This window comes from Acomys minous (assembly GCF_964271855.1).
Source record: "Acomys minous genome assembly, chromosome: 4".
NCBI lineage: Eukaryota > Metazoa > Chordata > Mammalia > Rodentia > Muridae > Acomys > Acomys minous.
The window spans coordinates 60,802,125-60,821,745 of record NC_140486.1 but is presented as its reverse complement, the minus strand read 5'-3'; the positions used below and the strand labels follow the sequence as shown (position 1 = coordinate 60,821,745).

General features: G+C 48.8%; 1 protein-coding gene across 5 annotated transcripts in view; it reads left to right on the top strand.

The window, feature by feature from the left end:
- MAPRE2 (microtubule associated protein RP/EB family member 2) overlaps positions 1–11,964 on the top strand; it is a 147,648-nt gene extending 135,684 nt beyond the window's left edge. For all 5 annotated transcript variants that reach the window (XM_084780905.1, XM_084780906.1, XM_084780904.1 and 2 more), the window contains 2 exons: positions 1,125–1,283; positions 9,283–11,964. In XM_084780905.1, the coding sequence (XP_084637031.1) occupies positions 1,125–1,283; positions 9,283–9,357 (234 nt within the window). In that variant the 3' untranslated portion in view covers positions 9,358–11,964. The remainder of the gene's footprint in view (positions 1–1,124; positions 1,284–9,282) is intronic.
- The last annotated feature ends 7,657 nt before the right edge of the window (positions 11,965–19,621 follow it).

Below are 19,621 nucleotides of genomic sequence, written 5' to 3'. Positions count from 1 at the left end.
AGCAAACTTCACCTACAGAAAACCATGAGACCTCATTTATTCCCCCAACCTTTGCTGTGCTAGGGCTTTTTCAGCCTTTTGTACCAACAACCTTTTTATACTCCAGAAACATCATGGTCCTCAAGTTTATAGGACTATAAAAAGGTAAACAAAACAAATTAACTGATAGTAAATAATAAAGGATTATTATTTAAAAATAGTTCTTTGGAGCCAGCATGGTGGTACATACCTTTAATCTCAGGACTCGGAAGGCAGAGGCAGGTAGATCTCAGCGAGTTCCAGGCCAGACAGGACTCTGTCTCAAAAACAAAAGCAAGCAGGTTTGCGTGCTCAAGTACATGGTGCTTTTTTATCTAAGGGCATCACCACGGGCAAACTAATTTGCTACTTGCTTGCTAAGGAGTCATAGCGGAAGTGCACACTGCGCCATCTTTGTGCACCAACATCCGCCCTCTCAACGGGCGCCACTTGGTGCTCTGACTCGGCATTGGGGTTTTTAATACTAGTGATCTGAAGAAAGGGACATTTGAAAAAACACTCTCTCGCCTTCCCTCTCAGTAGATTATGAGTGTTTTGACCCTGCTTGGCATGCTGTAACAAAATACCAGAAGCTGGATGTCTTGTGAACAACAGAATTTTATTTCTTACCATCGGAGGAGGCCTTGAGGTCTGTTACCAAGAGATCAGCAGATCCGGTGTTTAGCCAGGACCAGTTCCTCATGGTCCTCTCCTGCTGAGAAGATGGAGAGGATGCCTTAGGCTCCCTTCATACACAAATCTCATTCCCCTCCCAAAGGTCCTGCCCCCAACACCATCACTTTGCAGGGTTCTAGCATAAGAACTGGGAGAGACACAGAGGTCCTGGATCATAGCAACAAGATGTAGCCCAGCCCGTGTTCCCAACAGAAGAAGGCACGTCTAAGCCAGGTGCAGGCGAATGGAGAGCCCTGACTACCTCATCTATACTCGCTCAGCATGCTCCTGAGGCTGGCCTGCGGGCCGCTGCTTCCGTTCCCGCCTCTGTCCTGCTCAGCACGTGTTCTCCGTTCTTGTACATGCACAGAGCTGGGTACTGGTTTCTCACTCTGCTTGGGGGTTTTCTCCTCCACCCCACTCTTCTGCAGGTACATTCTTTGAAACTGGCCCTAGAAGGTGTGGAGAAGGAGAGGGATTTCTACTTCGGGAAGTTGAGAGAGATTGAGCTGCTGTGCCAGGAACATGGGCAGGAAAATGATGACCTTGTGCAGCGACTAATGGAGGTGCTCTACGCGTCTGACGAACAGGTGGGTGTGCGAAACGCCCCCATCCCGCCGCCCCCTCCCCCCCCCCCGGCCCCCAGCTCCCGAGGTCTGAAAAAGACTCTCATTCAAAGTGCAGCACGTCCACAGAGTTTAAATGTTCCCCTGGAGTGTTGATGAGGTCACAACTTAGCTGGCAGCCTTGACGACCCAGAGATATAAATACGCTATCGACAAGATCTATTCTGCCATGCCTGTGAGGTGTGCGTCCACAGGTTAATCTTGGAGGAGTAAGGGAGAGGTGCAGACTGCAGCCAGACCCCCAAGAGGCTTAGAGCTTTGTGCAAATGGACAGCGAGAGCTGAATGAAAATCTGGGGGGTTTTTTGGTTTTGTTTTTGTTTATTGAGAACGGTTAAGTGAGAACTCAACTCGTCCCGTCCCTGTGAGCTCCACAGCTGTCTGTTTTTATTACACAGCTGGTTGCCTTGGTTACTCACTGCTAGGACAGACCAGACTGTGGGACAGACCTTTGTTGAAAATACTTCTTGGTAGGGAGGACCTGCCGCTGAGCAAGTGCGCAGGGGAAGGCCCAGGGTGTGGCTTTGTGACAACAAAGAAAAGGTATGCTGAGAGGGGTGGAGGACACGTGTCATCCCAGCACTTGGGAAGTGGATGCCGGGGTGTTAAGATGCATAGTGAATCTACGCCTATGCTGGGCTACAAGAGACCGTGTTTAGGGGGAGGGGTGCAGGAAGTCAGGCTTGGTGGCACTTGCCTTCAGTCCCAGAACCTGCAGCACTCGGAAGGCTGAGATGAGTGGATCTCTGTGAATGTGAGGCCAGCCTTGTCTACATAGCAAGTTCCGGGGCAGCCAGGGCTACATAGTGAGACCCTGTCTCAAAACAACAAAAGGAAAAAAGAGGAAAGGGGGAAAGAAGTGGAAGGGAAAAAGGGGGAAGAAGAGAGGAATGATGGGAAAATAGGCACTGGGGGGGGGAAATCACTAAGGACCAGCAGTTAACAGGCAGAGACACGGCCGAGTCGGTGCAGTCTGTGCGTGCCGGGAGGGCAAAGCCAGGCCCCGAGGCAGAAGTATTGGAGGGAGTTCCCCCTCTTACAGAGCTGGGCTGGGGGAGGCAAAAGGCTAGGACAGGGCATCAAGCTTCTCCTTACCCTAGGTCAGAGCTGGGGAAGCGTTTGGCTGACCTGTGAGTGCTCTGAGGGGGCTGTGGGGGAATCACGCGGGTTAGCATTTCCTCAGAGCATAGCAAGCCTCCAGAAAGTTTATTTTGTCTTATTCCAGTAAGCAGATGCGTACTCCACAAATGGCTTAAAATCCTAGCATCAACACTCCCATTGGTTACAAGGAACAGTGCCCTCCATTGCTTTCATTTCTCTGAAAATGTTGTTTGTAACATCTTCCTTGGTTACTACTAGCTCAAAGTGTGCATTTTGAAACCTTGGGACGCTGCCTGGATAAGTCCCCTGGGCCACGATGATGTCACAGAATGTGACTCTCAGTATGGAGGCTGGCCTGGAACATGCCTGTGACCATTGTGAATGTATGTAATGTGGACTGGCAGGCACACCCAGTTACAGTGGCTGCCTCTGCAACTTTCTTGAGATGACATCAGATGGACACTTCAGAGGCTGAGTGTATGGGGCTGTCATCCGTGCTGGTGGGTGATAGCAGGGACAAGGCCAACATGCATGCTTGGATTTTCCCATCACTGCCCTCATGACAGGAAGTAAGTCTTAGTCAAAGCCAGAACAGGGAGACCTAGTGCTAGAGAATGGCCGCCCGGGTGAATTGTTTGCCACCCCTAGATTCCTGAGGACAGGCAGGTGAGCCCGAGGCAAGAACTTCAGTGCCCTCCAGGGTAAGACTTGCAGAGGACCTCCCAGGATGCCTACACTCGGTTTCACTCTGCCATTCCAGTCCCTCCACACCCTAGTGCCACCCACTAGCACCACAAAGCAATTCTTGTACTGTGAATGTGGCTACAGAGCTGATGGCCCAGGAGCACTCACGCATGAAGCTCCATCAATGAGTCAGGCCAAATGGTCTCAGATACCTGGAGTATGAGACTGGCGCCTGGGCCTTTGTCTGCCCCTGTAGAGTATTATCAGACCCTTTAATTCTCTTGAGAATCTTATCAAGTAAACATATTGGCCTGTTTTACAGATACAGGGAAACTGAGACAAAAAGAGCTTCAGTACTTTGTAAGCAACTGGGGTCTGAATCCTAGGCCCATTTCCGCCGCCTCCCCCACTCTTCCTTCTATGTTTTGACCCAGCCTGCCGGGGTTTGACTAATGCTCAGGAGGAGAGTTCTCCTGTATAGGGACAGAGCACAAGATACGAAGAAATGGGGGCAAGTCTGGATTCTGATCAAACCCTGCTTATTGAAAATTTTCACAGAGTTTTTATAGGCACAGAGGCCTGGGTATTTGCATAGGCAAGGGTTGCCATGGATACCTAACTCTGGAATGCTCCAGCAGGTGTCTACCTTTACAGCTGCTATAATTGCAGAAGAGAGAGAAATTCCAGAGAGAAAGGGAAGTTGTGAAAGATCTGCTTAGTCGGGAAAAATTCCCGGAACTGCTGCTCGCAGGCAGCTGGCCTTTAATCAGATCTTACCGGTAGTCTTACTGGAAAAGCTAGCTTATAGCCAGAAAGGAGTAGCTCGGGGGTCTTAGAGTGACCATCCCCCCACAATAAACCACACCAGGTGTCTAACTGCCGAACCATGACAGGGTCAGCTGGTTTCTGGTAAACAACGGACTGCTGGAGAAATAGGAACCTAGGCTCTGACAAGATGGCTGAACATTGGCCATATAGCCCATCCTCTACAATGTTTTAGGGGTGTTGGGGGTGGGGCTTGCTTTCTTGCATGGTGTTTGGTACTGGGGATTAAGCTCAGTCTTGTGATTGCCAGCCACACGCTCTACCACTGAACAGCACCTTAGCCCTTGGATTACCATCAAGTGAAGAGAAATGTGTTGAGGAAGAGAGACTAAGACCTGGGCATACCCATGTAACCGTCCCACGGCCGGAAGAGAGGTGGAGGAAGCAAGCATTAGCCAGAAGGGAAATAGATGTCAACTTTGTGTGCTGCTGTAGCGATGTCTTCACAGGCAGTCCCTGGCTTTGAGTTTCCAGGTCAGGATACGTTACATTGCAGCTCTGTGTCTAGAAAAATCTCCATGAGACATCAGGCTGCAGTGAGATTCCCGTGGGGGAATAAGGCATTTGATCCACAGTACACCAGAAGTACTTGCTTAGAGAGTGACAAGACCTAAGACTAAGGTTTCTAGACCTCGCTTCTCCAGTAAGAAAAGGAAGATGTGTGTAGAGACACCATGCTGGATGAGTGTATACCATGATGGCACACACTTGTATGTGGCCCGCGCACATGCACTCGCACACACAGGCATACACACCACACACACACACACACACACACACACACACACACATACACACACACACACACACCACACACACACACACACACACGCACACGCACACACACACACACACACACACGCACGCACACACACACACCACAGCTCTGCACAGCAGCTCTGAAGCAGCTGGCCCACACACTTTGTTTGCCTCCCTGTTGGAGGCTCAAAGGAGTCATCTGTCTTCTTCTCTGAGGAGCATGGGTCCTGATGCTGTGGCAGCCTCCCCGAAGCACAGCATCAGTAGGGCGGGTGTAAGAAAGTGGCTCCCCACCCCGAGGAGAATCCCTTTGCAGACGCGTGCTCAGTGGCTTCCGTGTCGCTGTACACTCCCACCCACAGCCATCAGATCCGCCTTTTGTCCCACTGGGTTTCCCCTGACACTGTGTCCTGTTTCCAGGCCATGCCTACATCTGGGTGGTGGGTGGGCCTGTGCTCCTGCATGGGTCTGACGAGCGTGGATTCCAGGGAGGAGTGTCTGTATTTTGTGTGAGGCTCTCAGCATGAGGATGTGTAACCACCCGAGATGGCAGAGGTGTCTCGCTGTGCTCTGGCTTTCCTGGAGGGGGAAGATGGGCTGGATTGTCAAGTGTGCTCTTCGGCTACACTGTATGAACTTGGCTTGACTTCCCAGGAGGGGTATTTCCTGGGGGATCTCTTCCTCTACGTGATCTGACATTTTTCTTTTGCTGGGGACTGGTCTCTGACTCTAGAGTCGAGCCATCCCAGAACATGATGTTTAGAAGATGTAAAATGCCAGCTCGGAGCAGTTGTAGTCCGCAGGTTGTTCAATTTTGACGTGTAGAAGCCGAGTGGAAGTTTCCAGAACAGATTACCGGCCAAGTGTATGGTGCCTCTTGATCATTGTCACCGAGTTTTCCCTTCATGTGTAATTTGGGCCACAGGTGTCTTGGCTTCATTGCTGGCCACCTGCACCTGTGGACCGTGTCAGCCGAGGTGCACTAGCCAATAAACAGTCCCTCACCTCCTGAGGTACCAACTGTTACGGAAGCCACTGTTAAAGTGAACGAGCTGAAGACTTCCTCTCACCTCAGCGCTTTTTGAGACATTTCTGTGGCATTTGTGCACAGCTCAGGAGAACTCACAGACCGAAGGAGACTCACAGCCAGGGACTCGGTGTATGTGGCAGATTGCAGTAAATATGACAACAGAGGCATAGATAACTTGTAGCCCGGGGAACCCAGCAGATGTCACTGTAAAGATGGCGTTTGTGTTGGAGGTTGAACTGTGACTAGGGACATCAGCAGTCACAAGGCGAAGATAGGAAAGAAAAGAGCAGCTGACTAGCTGGCACCAAATGGGGGATGAGGCTATGTGTCTCCCATTTAAGGAACAGGAACATCAGCGTCTGGTGACCTTCAGCCTCGTTTTCCATCCACCATGGCCAAGATCCTTCTTTGACACTGCCTCCCAGCCAGCCTCTCTTTCTGATGGAAATAGTAAAAGTAAAGGCTAGTAACACCACTCACTGAGCTAAGCATTTAGAGAAGTGCAGTGGGTTGCCATGGAAACGGTAATAGCCATCTGGTGATGCACTAGCAATGTATCAGTCCCGCGTTCAGCATAGGCTTTGCCTAGCCACCCCTGCGGAGCCTATGGTGGCATTGTGAGGGTCCCAAGTCAACTTGTGCCCAAGTATTAGCCAAGTAGCTAAATGGGAACGTTCGCTGTTTATATCAGTATTGCCCAGTAAGTAAGATTGTCCTGGAGACTGGCAGTCCTTGTGGGTGTGTGGCATCAGCAGCTGGCACTTGAGCCTTCTCTAGCTGGAGACCACAGAGCTACCTCCTTGTTCAGCCTGGCCCTGAGGAGAGGGGCCTTAACTTCAGTGACGAGAAACCAGGCCCTGCAGCTTGTTGCTGACTCTGTGCTTACTGGAGCCTGGTCCTCCCACCTTCAGGCCTGGGCTAACTCTTATCCCGTAGTTGACTCCCAGGGGTGGTGAGATTCCCCGTTAAAAATGCAAAGCACACCTCACACGTCTGAGGCCGCACACAAGAACAGTCATGTTAGGAAAGTGTGCTTCAAGCAGCTGAGGGCTGAGGGTACAACATGAAAGGCAGCATGGCAGGCTGAGGACTTAGGATGAGTAAGTCTACATCCCTGGCTTGGTGGGGGCTGGAGCCTGACCACAGAGGAAGCTGGGTAGTTACCCTGTAGAATACACAACAGAAGGCGAAAATGAACGATGGAAGCTTAGCCAGGGGAGCCATTAGCATAGAAAGAAGAGTAGAGAAAGAGGTTTCCAGGAGTATGTTTTCATGTGGGGAATGGATGCTAAACCGTCCTACACTAACCTGGCGCAGAGAACTGCTTTGACCCAGGCCAGCACCTGCTTTCTGATCTGTGACTACCCACACTGACAGTTCCCCCTGGCCGTGCTACTGTTGGCCCAGGCCCTAACCCCTTGAACTGAGAGGGCTGCTACCACATATGGCTAGTAGTGAGCAAAGTGGCTGGCAGAGGCTGCTGTCCAAAGTGCTGCCAGAGCAAAGCCCTGGGGGCCGGGACTCTACCACAAGGATCAGAAAAAAGAGAAGAGAGCGTAGGATATTTGCTTTGACCTTCCAAAGATGGGACAAGTCTAGGAGGTGACAACAGTGCTGTCATAGGCACAAGTGGAGCTCATATTTACCAAATTATGGGGGCCACTGACCCAGAGCCAGGAAAAGGCAAGTGCCAGAAGCAGTCTCAGGCCTTTGGTCTGATATCACTTAGCACTTTTGGCTGCTGTAGAGAGGGTAACGTTGTAGTAATCGTTTGCACATCTGAAAAAGATCACGTTGGGGATCTCCGACTAAGAAATTACAGTCACAGCTCACATTTACCAGTTCGACTAAGAACAGCATGCAGCTAGGCATGTTACCAGTTTTACCCGTAGTTAGATGCAGCGCATGCACTGTTGAAGCCATCCGTGAGTGCTCCCATTATACAGGTGAGAAAACTGAGCTCAGCAGTTACACCGTAAACTCCGAGCCTCACAGGTCACACATTGCTGGGCTGGGCTCTGCGAATGCCACAGTCAGTGCACATATCTCAGTGTTATATGGTCTCTGGGAAAATGCCATTCATCCTTGGCTGGTAGTCTGACTTGGCCATCCATTCTGGGTTCCGATTTGCCCCTCTTGACCTGGCTTCTGATGAATGCTGGAGTGAGTGAGATGTGATCCAGCTGAACTAGGGTACCCAGTTCAGGAACCTCGGGCTCCAGGCAGACAGGACTCCAAGTGAGCTGTGTTTGGGGCGTTGAGGGAGGTGACATTGGTTTGGTTTGGTTTTGATTTTTTGCAATGAGGGGAGAAAACCTCGTGAATGCTCAGCATGCACTCTACCTCATATCTCTAGCCCCAAGTGAGTTTTACAGATGCAGAAGGGAGAGGGAAGATTCGGGGAGATGGTGAAGTCCTGTCTGAGTTGGATCTTGGCAGGCTTGCCCCAGGCTATGGGAAATAGGGCCAGGTAGGAAGAGGATGCGCCTTGCAGCCCCAGAGTCAATGTGTCACACGTCTGGATGTGCCAGCATGATGCCAGACTGCACCTGTAAGTCCCGTGCCATTCCTGGGGGGCAGTCAGCTACTGTCGGGTTTCCTCACCCTTTCTGCTTCAGTGACAAAGCTAACTATTTCTTTGTGACATCAAAAAAGAAAGGATTGGGGCAAGAGAGATGGCTCAGCAGTCAAGAGCACCGTCTGCTCTTCCAGAGGTCCTGAGTTCAATTCCCAGCAGCCATGTGGTGGCTCGCAGCCATCTATACTGGGATCGGATGCCCTCTTCTGGAATGCAGGTGTACATGCACATAGAGTGAGCACTCATATAAGTAAATCTTTTTAAAAATAAATAAATAAATAAAAGATGTGTAGCTGAAGCTGAGACAAGGCCTGTGATCTGCTTCACTAAGCAGGATATGGAGCCAAATGAAGGAACCCAGACCCTATCTGCTTCCCAGTAAGTGAAGAGAGGGTAAGCAGATAGGGCCTCACATACCCTAAATGTGTAGCAAGCTCCCGGAGCCAGAGCTTCTGAGCACCGTGCTAAGAAATGTGCCCGCAAAATGTCCCGTTACCCCTTTCTTTATCCTCAGAAACTAACAGGCTGCTTCCCCAGTGTCTTAAGTCTACCTCATATTGGCGTTAGATAACAGAAAGGACACTACTAGTACCAGGCATGAAGAACCTGTCAGCGGGAACAGGAAGTAGGTCAGAAGCAATGCATGATGGGCCGTTAGGGAGGGACAAACGTCCTACACATCTACAGAGGCCTAGGGTCTTATTGGAGGCTTCTTAGGGCTTATAAGGCTGTGGAGTGGAAAATTCTTCAGTGTGTCCTGTGAAGATTTCCTGGGAAAGTCGTTGTAAGAAGCAGTGAGTCCTTAGCACCCCGTCCTTGTGCTTTGCAGCACGGCCCCTCTTGGATGGCACAGGGATGTGAAGGTGCCCCTGCACCTGGTGTTGACACTGGGAAGCTGGGGAACATTTGCCCGTTGAGTTGTGCCTGACACCTCACAGGGCCTGAAAGCAGATTGGTTTAGCTAAAACTTCTCACCTACCCCCACAGGAGGGCCAAACAGAGGAGCCGGAGGCAGAGGAGCCAGCCCACGAGCAGCAGCCCCAGCAGCAGGACGAGTACTGAACCGTCGCAGCCGCTCTTGACACTTCCATCGTGTGTGGGGACTTTTCTTCCGGAGAATTGGAACGTGTGTGGCCTGGAGCTCAGTAGAAACCAGCTGTTCCCAACCTGTTACCATCAACAGTGCTGTTGCATCCGCCAGCCATTGCACTTGGTTTCCATTTCCTTTGCCAAGATGCGTTAGCAGATGGCCGTTGCGGTCACCTACCTGCCAGATCCTAGGGTCACATACCTTCAACTTCACCACCTGGCTGCTTGAGATTGGTTCTCCCCTTCCCTCATCTCTTTCCAGAACAGCTCTTACCCACCCCATCGCCACCACCATCGCCACCACCACCACCACCCCTTTTTATCCTGATGTGAAACAACGGTAATTTGATATATGGTATTTATATTGGCGGTTTTTTTTTTCCAACCCAGTGTCACTAGATGTCACATGCATTTGTGGTGCTTTGATGTTTGCGAGTCTAACTTCCTATCATAAATCTGGTCAGATAACTAATTGGAACAAAGGGAAACAGACACTTGATATGAAAGCCATATGACAGTAGCTTGTGTCGTGGGGAAAACGGTTTCTCCCTCTACTCACAACACTAAAGGGAAAAAAACAATGGGTTCAAAACTAGGACTTCAGGGCCCAGCAGTGTTGACAGAGCAGCCAATTCGACCACCACACAGTTGTTAGTTTTCAGACAGTCACTCACGGACAACACCATCTCAGCTTTGCCCTTGCTCCGTGTGCCCAGCTTTGCCCTCCCTCCCCGTGCCCAGGCTCCCATGTTATTTTCTTTCTCAGGGTCCTCTTTGGTGGGGGTCCAGTCCCCCGCAAGATGCTGTCATTGGCAATCTGCAGTTGCAAAGGTGGGGGGTGGTCTCGGAAGGCACGAAGCTCCCTGCCTCAATCCCTCTTCCTCCAAGTCTTAAGATACACGCTAGGGGATCCAAACTGAAGGGTAACTTGAGGGTGCAATGCCGCACACACCAGCCTTCTGCACCGTGTTGGTGCTGGCTGCAAGGTTGGACGTGATTGATTGATTGATTGATTGATTGATAGCATGATTTCAAGAGGGAAGAGTAGCTCTACACAAACCACCAATGACCCCCACTCTCCCCCCTCCGCAGCACAGGGGCCCTCTCTGTCGTTGGCATTTGCTAAACTGTGGCAGTTCATAATGGGAAACATCAGTGAATTGAAAGCATTCCTTGTTTTTAACTAATATTTGCACATTTTCCTAGTCTTTCCTGATCGTTACCTGTCTCCCCCATCCCCCTTTGACAGATGATATCCTTTCCTAGCTCCCTCCTTTTATTTGATTTTAATTTTTGTTTTGTTTTGTTTACTGTCACTGGTCGTTTGGCCAGCAAGTGCAGAAAAACAAGAAACAAATGTGCCCACCCCACCTTAAAAAAAAAAAATCTCAAAATAAATTTCTGAATTATGCATCATAAAGCTTTGACATTTCTTTATTAACTGATGAAGTACTAACTTTAAATTCCAGCACTGAAGCTTTGCACCAAGAGAAAGCTTTCCAAAACACACCTTTATGGCAGAGTCGTTATGTACTGAGGTCTATGTGGAAAAGATGGCTTGTATTTTTGAGATGATCATAACACACTGTGCAGAAGTGGACAGATGTTCCGTGGTGTTTGGTTCCCTTTTCTTCTCTCTCCTGCTCACTCAGCCCTACAGCTACAGCCAGTCTCTCTAAGGCTGGAAAACCTTGCTCCTCGCTGTGACATCCTCCCACGCCTGGGGGTGGCAGTGGCTGTGCTATACACAGCACCGGGCTTAATGGTTTGGTTGCTCTCCAGAGCCTATTTTACTCACTTGCTTTGGTTCTTTTGTTTGTTTGTTTTTGTTTTGTTTTTAATGGCTAGTATAAAGAGGTACAATAAACAGCTACTCACAGATACCTGAGTGGTCCCTGGACCTGCCCAGGACATCTCCGTAATGCCTAGGGCTGGATGATTTGCGGCCACACTCCTGTGACTAGGGACTAGGGGGTCAGGTTCCTGTTTTCTCCCAAGCCTCTTGATGCTATTAAACAAAGATTCCCCCAATGCCCCTTGCTGGAAGCATTCTGTTCCTCTCCGCCCCCCTGGACTACTTCGCTGGAGACCTACTGGCCACATGGCTTAGCCTGACAAGCATCTTCCCCAGGTGGCATGCTCCATTCCCCTTCCCCCTGGGGCTCAGACCATTCACCCATCTAGAGAAAAGTTGTACCTCCTCTTCGTGTGCCCAAGATGACGCCATGGATGCTTTAGAGAACCCATCACAGCTATTTCCAAGGTATGCTTGGGCTGGGGCCCCTGCCCCTCCCTCTGGGCACCCACCACTCCTGGATGGTAGGACACACTCATTTTATCTTCGCATTCAGGGCACACATTCCTCTAAGCCCCACCCCAGTCCCATGACATCACAGTGGGTCCCTAGGCGTCCCAGTGTGTGTGTCCCCTGCTCCTCCCTCTCAGGAAGTTGATTTTTTTTTCCCTCCATCTCCCCACACCCGCTGTGGGCTGGTTATAGCATTTCCATTACCACTGTCAGATTGGAAGTGATCGAAGCAGGGGGCAAAGAGAAAGCTGGCACTCATTCTAAGTAGAGAAGCAGGAAAAAAACAAACAAACAAAGTGTAAAAAAGATAAACACCCTGTCGAACTGAGAGAAGTAAACTCCAGAAGGGAACCAAGATTTCCTCCCTTTCCTGGTGAGTGTCCCCATTATTCCGTTAAGGTTTAATATGCATTCAGATTACTTTTACTAAATAGTACACCATACAGCTTTTGTTATATATTAAATGTAAACGGAAAGGAATGTAAACATATGTATTGTTAATTATAAATATCGATAAGTAATGGCATAATAGGTAAAGAGGTCTTATTCAGATGCATCACACTCATTTTACATTACCCACCTATTGTCGCATGGTAGGATAGCTTTTTGTCTCAATATGTGAATAACTTGACTTGCGTTGATCTTTTTACATATTTAATAAAAAAAAAAAAGATATGGTAAAATCTGCCTGGATTTATCGATTCTTACATTCTCATCCCAACAGTTGTCCTTCCGGTGAGCACATGTCTGTGTGCCAAGATGCGTGTGGATTCACAGATCAATCCACACTGTTGGTGACTTACATGGGGAAGGAAGGCTGTCTCTGTGCTTGTTGATGGATACGTGTTTTAGGAGGAAGTACAGATTCTTATTCAAAATCAAACCGTAAAACCATAGAATTTAAAGTTGCTACAATTTTACTAAGTGTCACAGTTAAGGTCACTATTGCTGTGATGAGGCACTGTGACCAAAAGCAACTCAGAGAGGAAATAGTTTTTTTGGCTTACACATCCTGAGTCACATTCATGGAGGGAAGCCAGCGCAGGAACTCAAACAGGGCAGGTAGGTACCTGGAGGCAGGAGCAGATGCTGAGGCCATGGAGGGTTGCTGCTTACTGGTTTACTCCCCATGGCTTGCTCAGTCTACTTTCTTATAGACTCAGGGCCACGGGCCCAGAGGTAGCCCCACCCACAATGACCTGGGCCCTCCCCAATTTAAAAATATGTCTTACAGGCTTGCCTACATAATGTATTTTCTCAGTTAGGTTCCCTCTTCTCAGATGACCACAGAGAGAGAGAAGGGGGGGGAGGAGGGAGGGAGTCCATGTGTGTCCTTGTGTGTGTGTGATGGGGGCTTGGGGGTGGGAATACTCCCCTGAGAAGCTTTGCTGTTGTGAGTAAGCCTGGCCCACCTGGACAAGACGGTGCTGAAAATACAGCTGCAGGGAGAAGGCAACTGTGGTGGCAAATGTCAATTGTCGATTTGATTACATCTGAGATTAATGAAAACCCAAATGCCTGGGCATACCTGTGAGAGATTCTTAATTAAATCATACGAAGTGGGAAGACCCATTTCTAGTCTGTAATCTTTGCCTTGGGAAGCTACACCTTTACGCCAAGCCTTTTGAGAGGCAAATACCCACCTGTAATCTTGGCACACCTGACAGCTGCCAATGTAAAGGACAAGGGAGAAGAGAGCGTTTGTTCTTTGCCTGCTCGCTCTCGCTCTTGCTGGCTAGTCCATTCTTCCACTGGCATTTGAGCCTACTTCCTTGGGATCCCAGTATATACTGAAGATCAGCCGAGACATCCAACCTCATAGACTGAAGAACTTCTAGATGCTTGGACCTTCCATTTGTAGGCAGCCATTGTTAGACTAGCTAGACCACAGCCTGTACGCCAGCCTAATAAATCAGATAGATAGATAGATAGATAGATAGATAGATAGATAGATAGATAGATAGATAGATAGATAGATATTCATTTTATAAGTTCTGTTCCTCTAAAGAACCCAGACAATGTAGTTCTCTAGAATTAAATGGCCAGCTCCCTTACTCTGAACATGAAGGCTGCCACTAGTAAACACTGTTAATGCTCTTTCTGGTGCAATGGCAGTGCCAGAAGGCACAGGGGTTGGATCTGGGCCTCTCTCGGCCTCTCAGTTCCTGTTTTGCTGAACTGAGAACACATAGAGTTTTACAGTGTGTGCCTGAAGGGAAGGTGAGTGGAAAGAGAAAAACTTACTGATGATCAGAGGACCTTCTGGTACCCAGGACTTGGGCCCTGAGCGCAGGCCTGGACTCTGACACACCCTCATAAGCAGCATAGCAGACGCGGCTAAAGTCATTAACTTGGCTGGCGTTTTATGTCCTCTGAAAGAAAGTGTGAAGCCTGCTCAAGTTGCCAAATTGTAATCTCTTAATCATGTTCCTTGTAATGTTGTGAACTCCTTTAGCAGGACTGGGTGTCGATTCTGTGTTTCTGAAAACTAATGACACATTCATATACCTTTAAATGCATGAACTATCAGGAGGAACCAGCCCTGTAGCCCTGTGTGCTCTTCCAGAGAATTAAAAGCTAAGCTCACACTTGCTCCTGAGCAGCAAGTAGCCTCACATCCCCACACCATAGCTTGCCTCGGGTCTGGAAGGCCATCTATACAAAACCAAGGGTTTTAAAGGCCAGTTTCCCAGGCTGAGTGTTTAACTCACCACAAGAACACTTACCTAGAATGCTTGAGGACCTAGGTTCAATCCCCAGGAGCACATTTCTCTTGGTAAAAGGTTGGCAACTCTGACCGGTGAGTGAACCCATAGGAATTAGAAAGTCCTGGAAAATCCACATTTATATATGCAGATTTTCACTTGATCTCTTCCAGTGTGATTGAGTTAGATGAACTGTGACTTCCACTGATGGAAAGACTCCCCCTGCCTCAAAACAAAACAAACAAACAAACAAAAACACAACAAAACAAAAAAAAGGAAATTGAGTTATGGTAGTTTCTTTCAATTTTTTCAAATCAGCATCATTGCCATCATCATTGAGATAGGATCTCATGGTAGCCTTGGCCTGAAATTCACTGTATAGACCAGACTATCCTTGGATTCACAGAGATCCACCTGCCTCTGCCTCTGGAGTGCTGGAATTAGAGGCCTGTGCCACCATACCTGACCTCTACGCCATCCTCCTCCTCCTCCTTAGGAGTGTGAACACCTCATTACAGCACACATGGGGACGTCAGAGGACAACTCTCAAGCGTCCGGTTCTCTCCCACCTCCATGGGGGTCAAACTCAAGCGGTCAGGCTTGCACGGCCAATAGTTCTGTGTGCTGAGGTGTCTCATCAGCCCTTGAGCTAGTTTCTTATGAGTTACATTATGTCAAGATAGACTCAAGGATGTCACAAACGCTGTCCAGGCACACTAGCTGCAAGAGAGAGTAGGGAAGAGAAAGCTAATATGTTCTCCTGGGAACTTTTTTTTTTCCTTTCTGTTTTCTTGAGAGAGTAGTTCTGAAGTGAGTGGGGGTGTTGAGACGCCCCGGAATCCTCATTTGGCTGAGCTTTGCTTCTGAGGACATGGTGAATGGCTGTAGTCCCAGCCTGTGTAGCTCTAAAGGGCTCTCTCCCATGAACGGCGCCACAGAGGAAATCAAGCAATGTGGTGTAGCAGCATACTTTCTAGTAAGCAGCGACCATACTGCAAGCAGCTCCTAGTTAGAACAAACAATTTTTGTTACCTTATGGCCAGCTTACATTTAGCTTAACAACTTTACCTCCAACTACAAGCGAGGGTTCAAAGCTGTGTCTCTGAGGTTTGCCAAGGCCCCCTTCGCTAGGAGCCACACCATACCACCTTCCAGCTGGAAGAAAGACCAGAAAAGGACAGCAGTACAAAAGGTGGTCTCTTCTTTTCTTCTAAGATACTTTTAGAATCCTCCTGCAGCCTTTAGGGTGCTGTGCCTTTTTTACTATCAGTGCATACTTGGCCCAGTGAGAACAGCCCTCATAAAATGAGGCAAGTCACAGGCTGGACCTGCCTTTGGAGGACAGGCAAGGTGAGAAGCCAGGCCCTCCATGAGAGTTAAAGGTCCACAGAGGAGGGTGAGAGTGAAGCCTTTGGAAGCACTGCACAAAGACTGTGCCATCCACACAAAAGAGGCAAAAGTGTCAAGTTCCTTCCCTGGCAGGTGACAGCCACTCATTGGGTGACTGCTGTGGAGAACCTATGTCCTACAGACCAAAGGAGAAGCTGGCGGCTGCATCACAGATAGTGGTCACTTGTGGGCACAGCTCTTGAGGGAAAAGACACACCGCTTCGCACGGTGACTAAAGCTGTCCCGGGACACATCTTATCAGTTTCCTCAAGAAAGCACAGGAGGTGAAAATCACCAAGTCCAACCTTCAATTCTCTTTGGTTTTGCTTTGTTGAGATTGACAGTGTAGGCCACACAGCCCTGAAACTCACTGTGTAGGCCAGGCTGGTCAGGGGCTCACAACAATCCTCCTGCCTCAGCACCTGTCCACAGGCTGATATTATAGCATAAGCAACCATGGCCAGCCTTCCAATTTGTTCTTAAAAACTGAGCACTGACTATGAAGGAGGCCCAGCAGGCAGAAGAAAACTTTTCTCTTAGAACCATGCCACTGTTTTGTGTCCTGTAGGTACCTCTAGAAAGAGGCATTCTAGATCTATTAAGCTCAGGTTACCTGTCTCAGGTAGGAGAGAAAACAAGAGCTTTTTTTTTTTTAAGATTTATTTATTTATGTTTTGTATATGAGTGCTCTGTCTTCATGCACACCAGAAGGGGCATCAGATCCCATTACAGATGGTTGCAAGCCACATGTGGCTTCTGGGAATTGAACTCAGGACCTCTGGAAGAGCAGTCAGTGTTTTTAACTGCTGAGCCATCTCTCCAGCCCGTTTAAAGAAGAAAGAAGAGAATGTAAAAAAAAAAAAAAGAGGGAAGAAACAAAGCCAAAAGAGAGGTTAGTAGTTTTATACGCGCTTGAACATTTCATAGACTCCCCTGGACTGAGGGGAAGACAACTCTGAGTTTCCAAGTAGCCACCACAGTCAAGAATGAAATCATCACTTACAGTGTCCATGGGGCTGGCAAGATAGCGCAGCTGGCAAAGTGCTTGCCTTGCAAGCTGGGCATAGTTGCACAAGCTTGTGACCTCAAGGAGATGAAGACAGGCAAATCCTGGGAGCTCCCTAGCCAGCCAGGCTAGCATATTTGATGAGGCTCAGGCTAGAGAGAATCTGCGTATCAAAAAAGAAGAAGAAGAAAAAAAAGAGTGTTTTTGAGGAATACCACCCGAGGTTCTCCTCCACCCCCAGTCCACACATTCACTATCCAGTATATACCAGTGAGGACATTGATGCTAAGGCCTGTGGGATTTCTGCATAGCCCCTGTTAGGTGCCATCACACACACATACACACACACACACACACACACACACACACACACACCTGCGTGCACACATTCACACATGCACAACACATACACATGCGCACACACTATCCCATATATATTTATCAGTAATAATATATACAATGCTAAGGCAGGAGGGATTTCTGCATAGCTGCTAGGTGCTAATACACACATGCACATGCACACCCATATGTGCGCGCGCGCACACACACACACATGCACTATGAACATATATCAGTAACCATAGTGATGCTAAGGCCTGAGAGATTTCTGAATAGCTCCTCCTAGGTGCCACTGTACACACACATATGTACTCACACATATGTACATACACATGTGCACTCTCACACAGAAGCATATGCACACACATGTACACAACACACTACTATCCAGTATATATCAGTAGGGGAACTGGTGCTAAGGTAAGGCCTGGAAGATTTCTACATAGCTCCTGCTAGGTGCCAACACACACACACACACACACACACACACACACACACACACACACTATCCACTATCCAGTGTATATCTGTAAGCACACTGGTGCTAAGGCCTGCAGAATTTCTGCATAGCTCCTGCTAGGTGCCATCCTAAGATGACTCAAGGATCCTGACTTTACCCACCCTCTCAGCACACAAAGTGACTGTCCCCAGCTAATCCTGATGGCACAATGACAAGAAGCAGTTCAGTAGGATGCAGGGCACCAGGGGCCAGCTGGGCATGTGACAGCTCCTGGGAACTGGCTTGCTTCCCAGGACAAAGGCAAAGCATTCAAGGGTGGGTGAGAGGACCCGCCCTACTGCTTGCAGTGTCAGTTCAGCTACGTACTGAATGGCCCAACTAGTACTAGAGGGCAGACGCTGAATGCTGCTGATTAAGGGACCTGTCTTCCCCAGAAGTCTACAAAATTAGGGTGGAGCAGCTGCCAGAGTGATGCTGAGGATCCCGGCTGTGCAGGCCACCTCACCCTCCTGGGGATGAGGGAGGGTTAGTCTCATGGGGACACATGGCAAGGGTGGGGCTCCTGGGAGTTTGTTTTTGCTTGTTTGGCATCTCAGTGTAAAAAGGTTGGCTTTTACTCTTTGAAATCTGAAAACTGTGCTGAAGAGGTAGCGCATCTGCTTAGCGCATGCAAGCCCCCAGCTCACCATCCTCAGCACCAAACAGTTACATTAAATAAAACCTAAAAGCCTGTCCTGAAGAAAAATCCTCTGACAGCTGGTGTGTCTCCCAGGCCTAAATAGGAAAGGAGATGAGGAGACAGCAAATTGTGCTGTATCTGAAGAACCACTCCACGGTGCAAAATGGTTTCACACGTAATAACGGTGCAGAAAAGGAGGACTCGAAAATGTCTGGACTGGGTTCCTCCAAGCCACGCCACTTCTGGCTGTATCACTTTAAGTCAATAGCCATCCATTCTCCCCTTTTTAGTTTTTATTTTTTATTACATTTATTTATTCCTTTGGGGGGCACGCACGCTGCAGTATGCACATGGAGGTCAGAGGACAACTTCTCAAGAGGCAGCTTTCTCTTTCCGCCATGTAGGTCGTACAGAACCAAACTCAGGTCACTGTGCCTGATGGCAAGCACCTTTATCCACTAAACCATCGTATAGGACCTGTTCGTTTGCATATATACATTATACCTATCTTTCTAAAGTGATGGATATAGAATACTTTGCATGGAGTAGATAATATGTGGTACCTGTCGTCAGTAATCTTGGCTTCAATAGGAGTCCTGTGATGGAGGTAATATATAATATTGTTATATCAATATATTATATAATTATTACATATATTAATAATGCTATATGACCCTTGTGCCAAGCATGTCAGCTGGCACAGCCTCAGGCAGTGTATATTAGTCCCATGATCCAGGTAGGACCTCTCACCCAAGAGTGGTATTCAGAACCCAGAAATCACATGGTTTGGTCCTCTGAGCTAAGTAATTAGATGCTCTCCTGCCTACCTCTTTCTGTGTCCTGAGCATCAGGACCTTCGAGGTGTGAGCTCGGGCCTAAAGGCTGGAAGGGCAGGGAGCCAGGAGGGAAGCTGTGGTGATCAGGAGTTAAACACAAGCAGTTGTTCTGAGATGGAAAGATGAAAATGGCCGATACGGAAGAGCAGACCCTCGGGAAAGAACCAAAGAGTATTTTAGCTAAGCGCTTCTGAGACCTGCTTGGTCCATTCTCTAGAGTCTGTGTGGGTGTCTAAGCCGAAGGTGGGCATAACCACGCTGCACTTCTCTCCTTTGCCACTTAGGACCTTGTTGTGAGGTGGACCTGGACAGAGAATAACGTGTCTGAGTTCCTAGACCAAAGGGGACCTTCAGAAAGACCACTGCCAAGTCCACCCAAGCCCTTAGCCAACAGCCAGCTCACCCTCACCTGCCAGCTCCATGCCAACCCCCACCCCACCCCCGCCCAAGCCTGCAGTGGAGTCTGAGCATCCAGCCTTGTGACAGCAGCCTCAGCAGGGACCCGTGGGCACTGC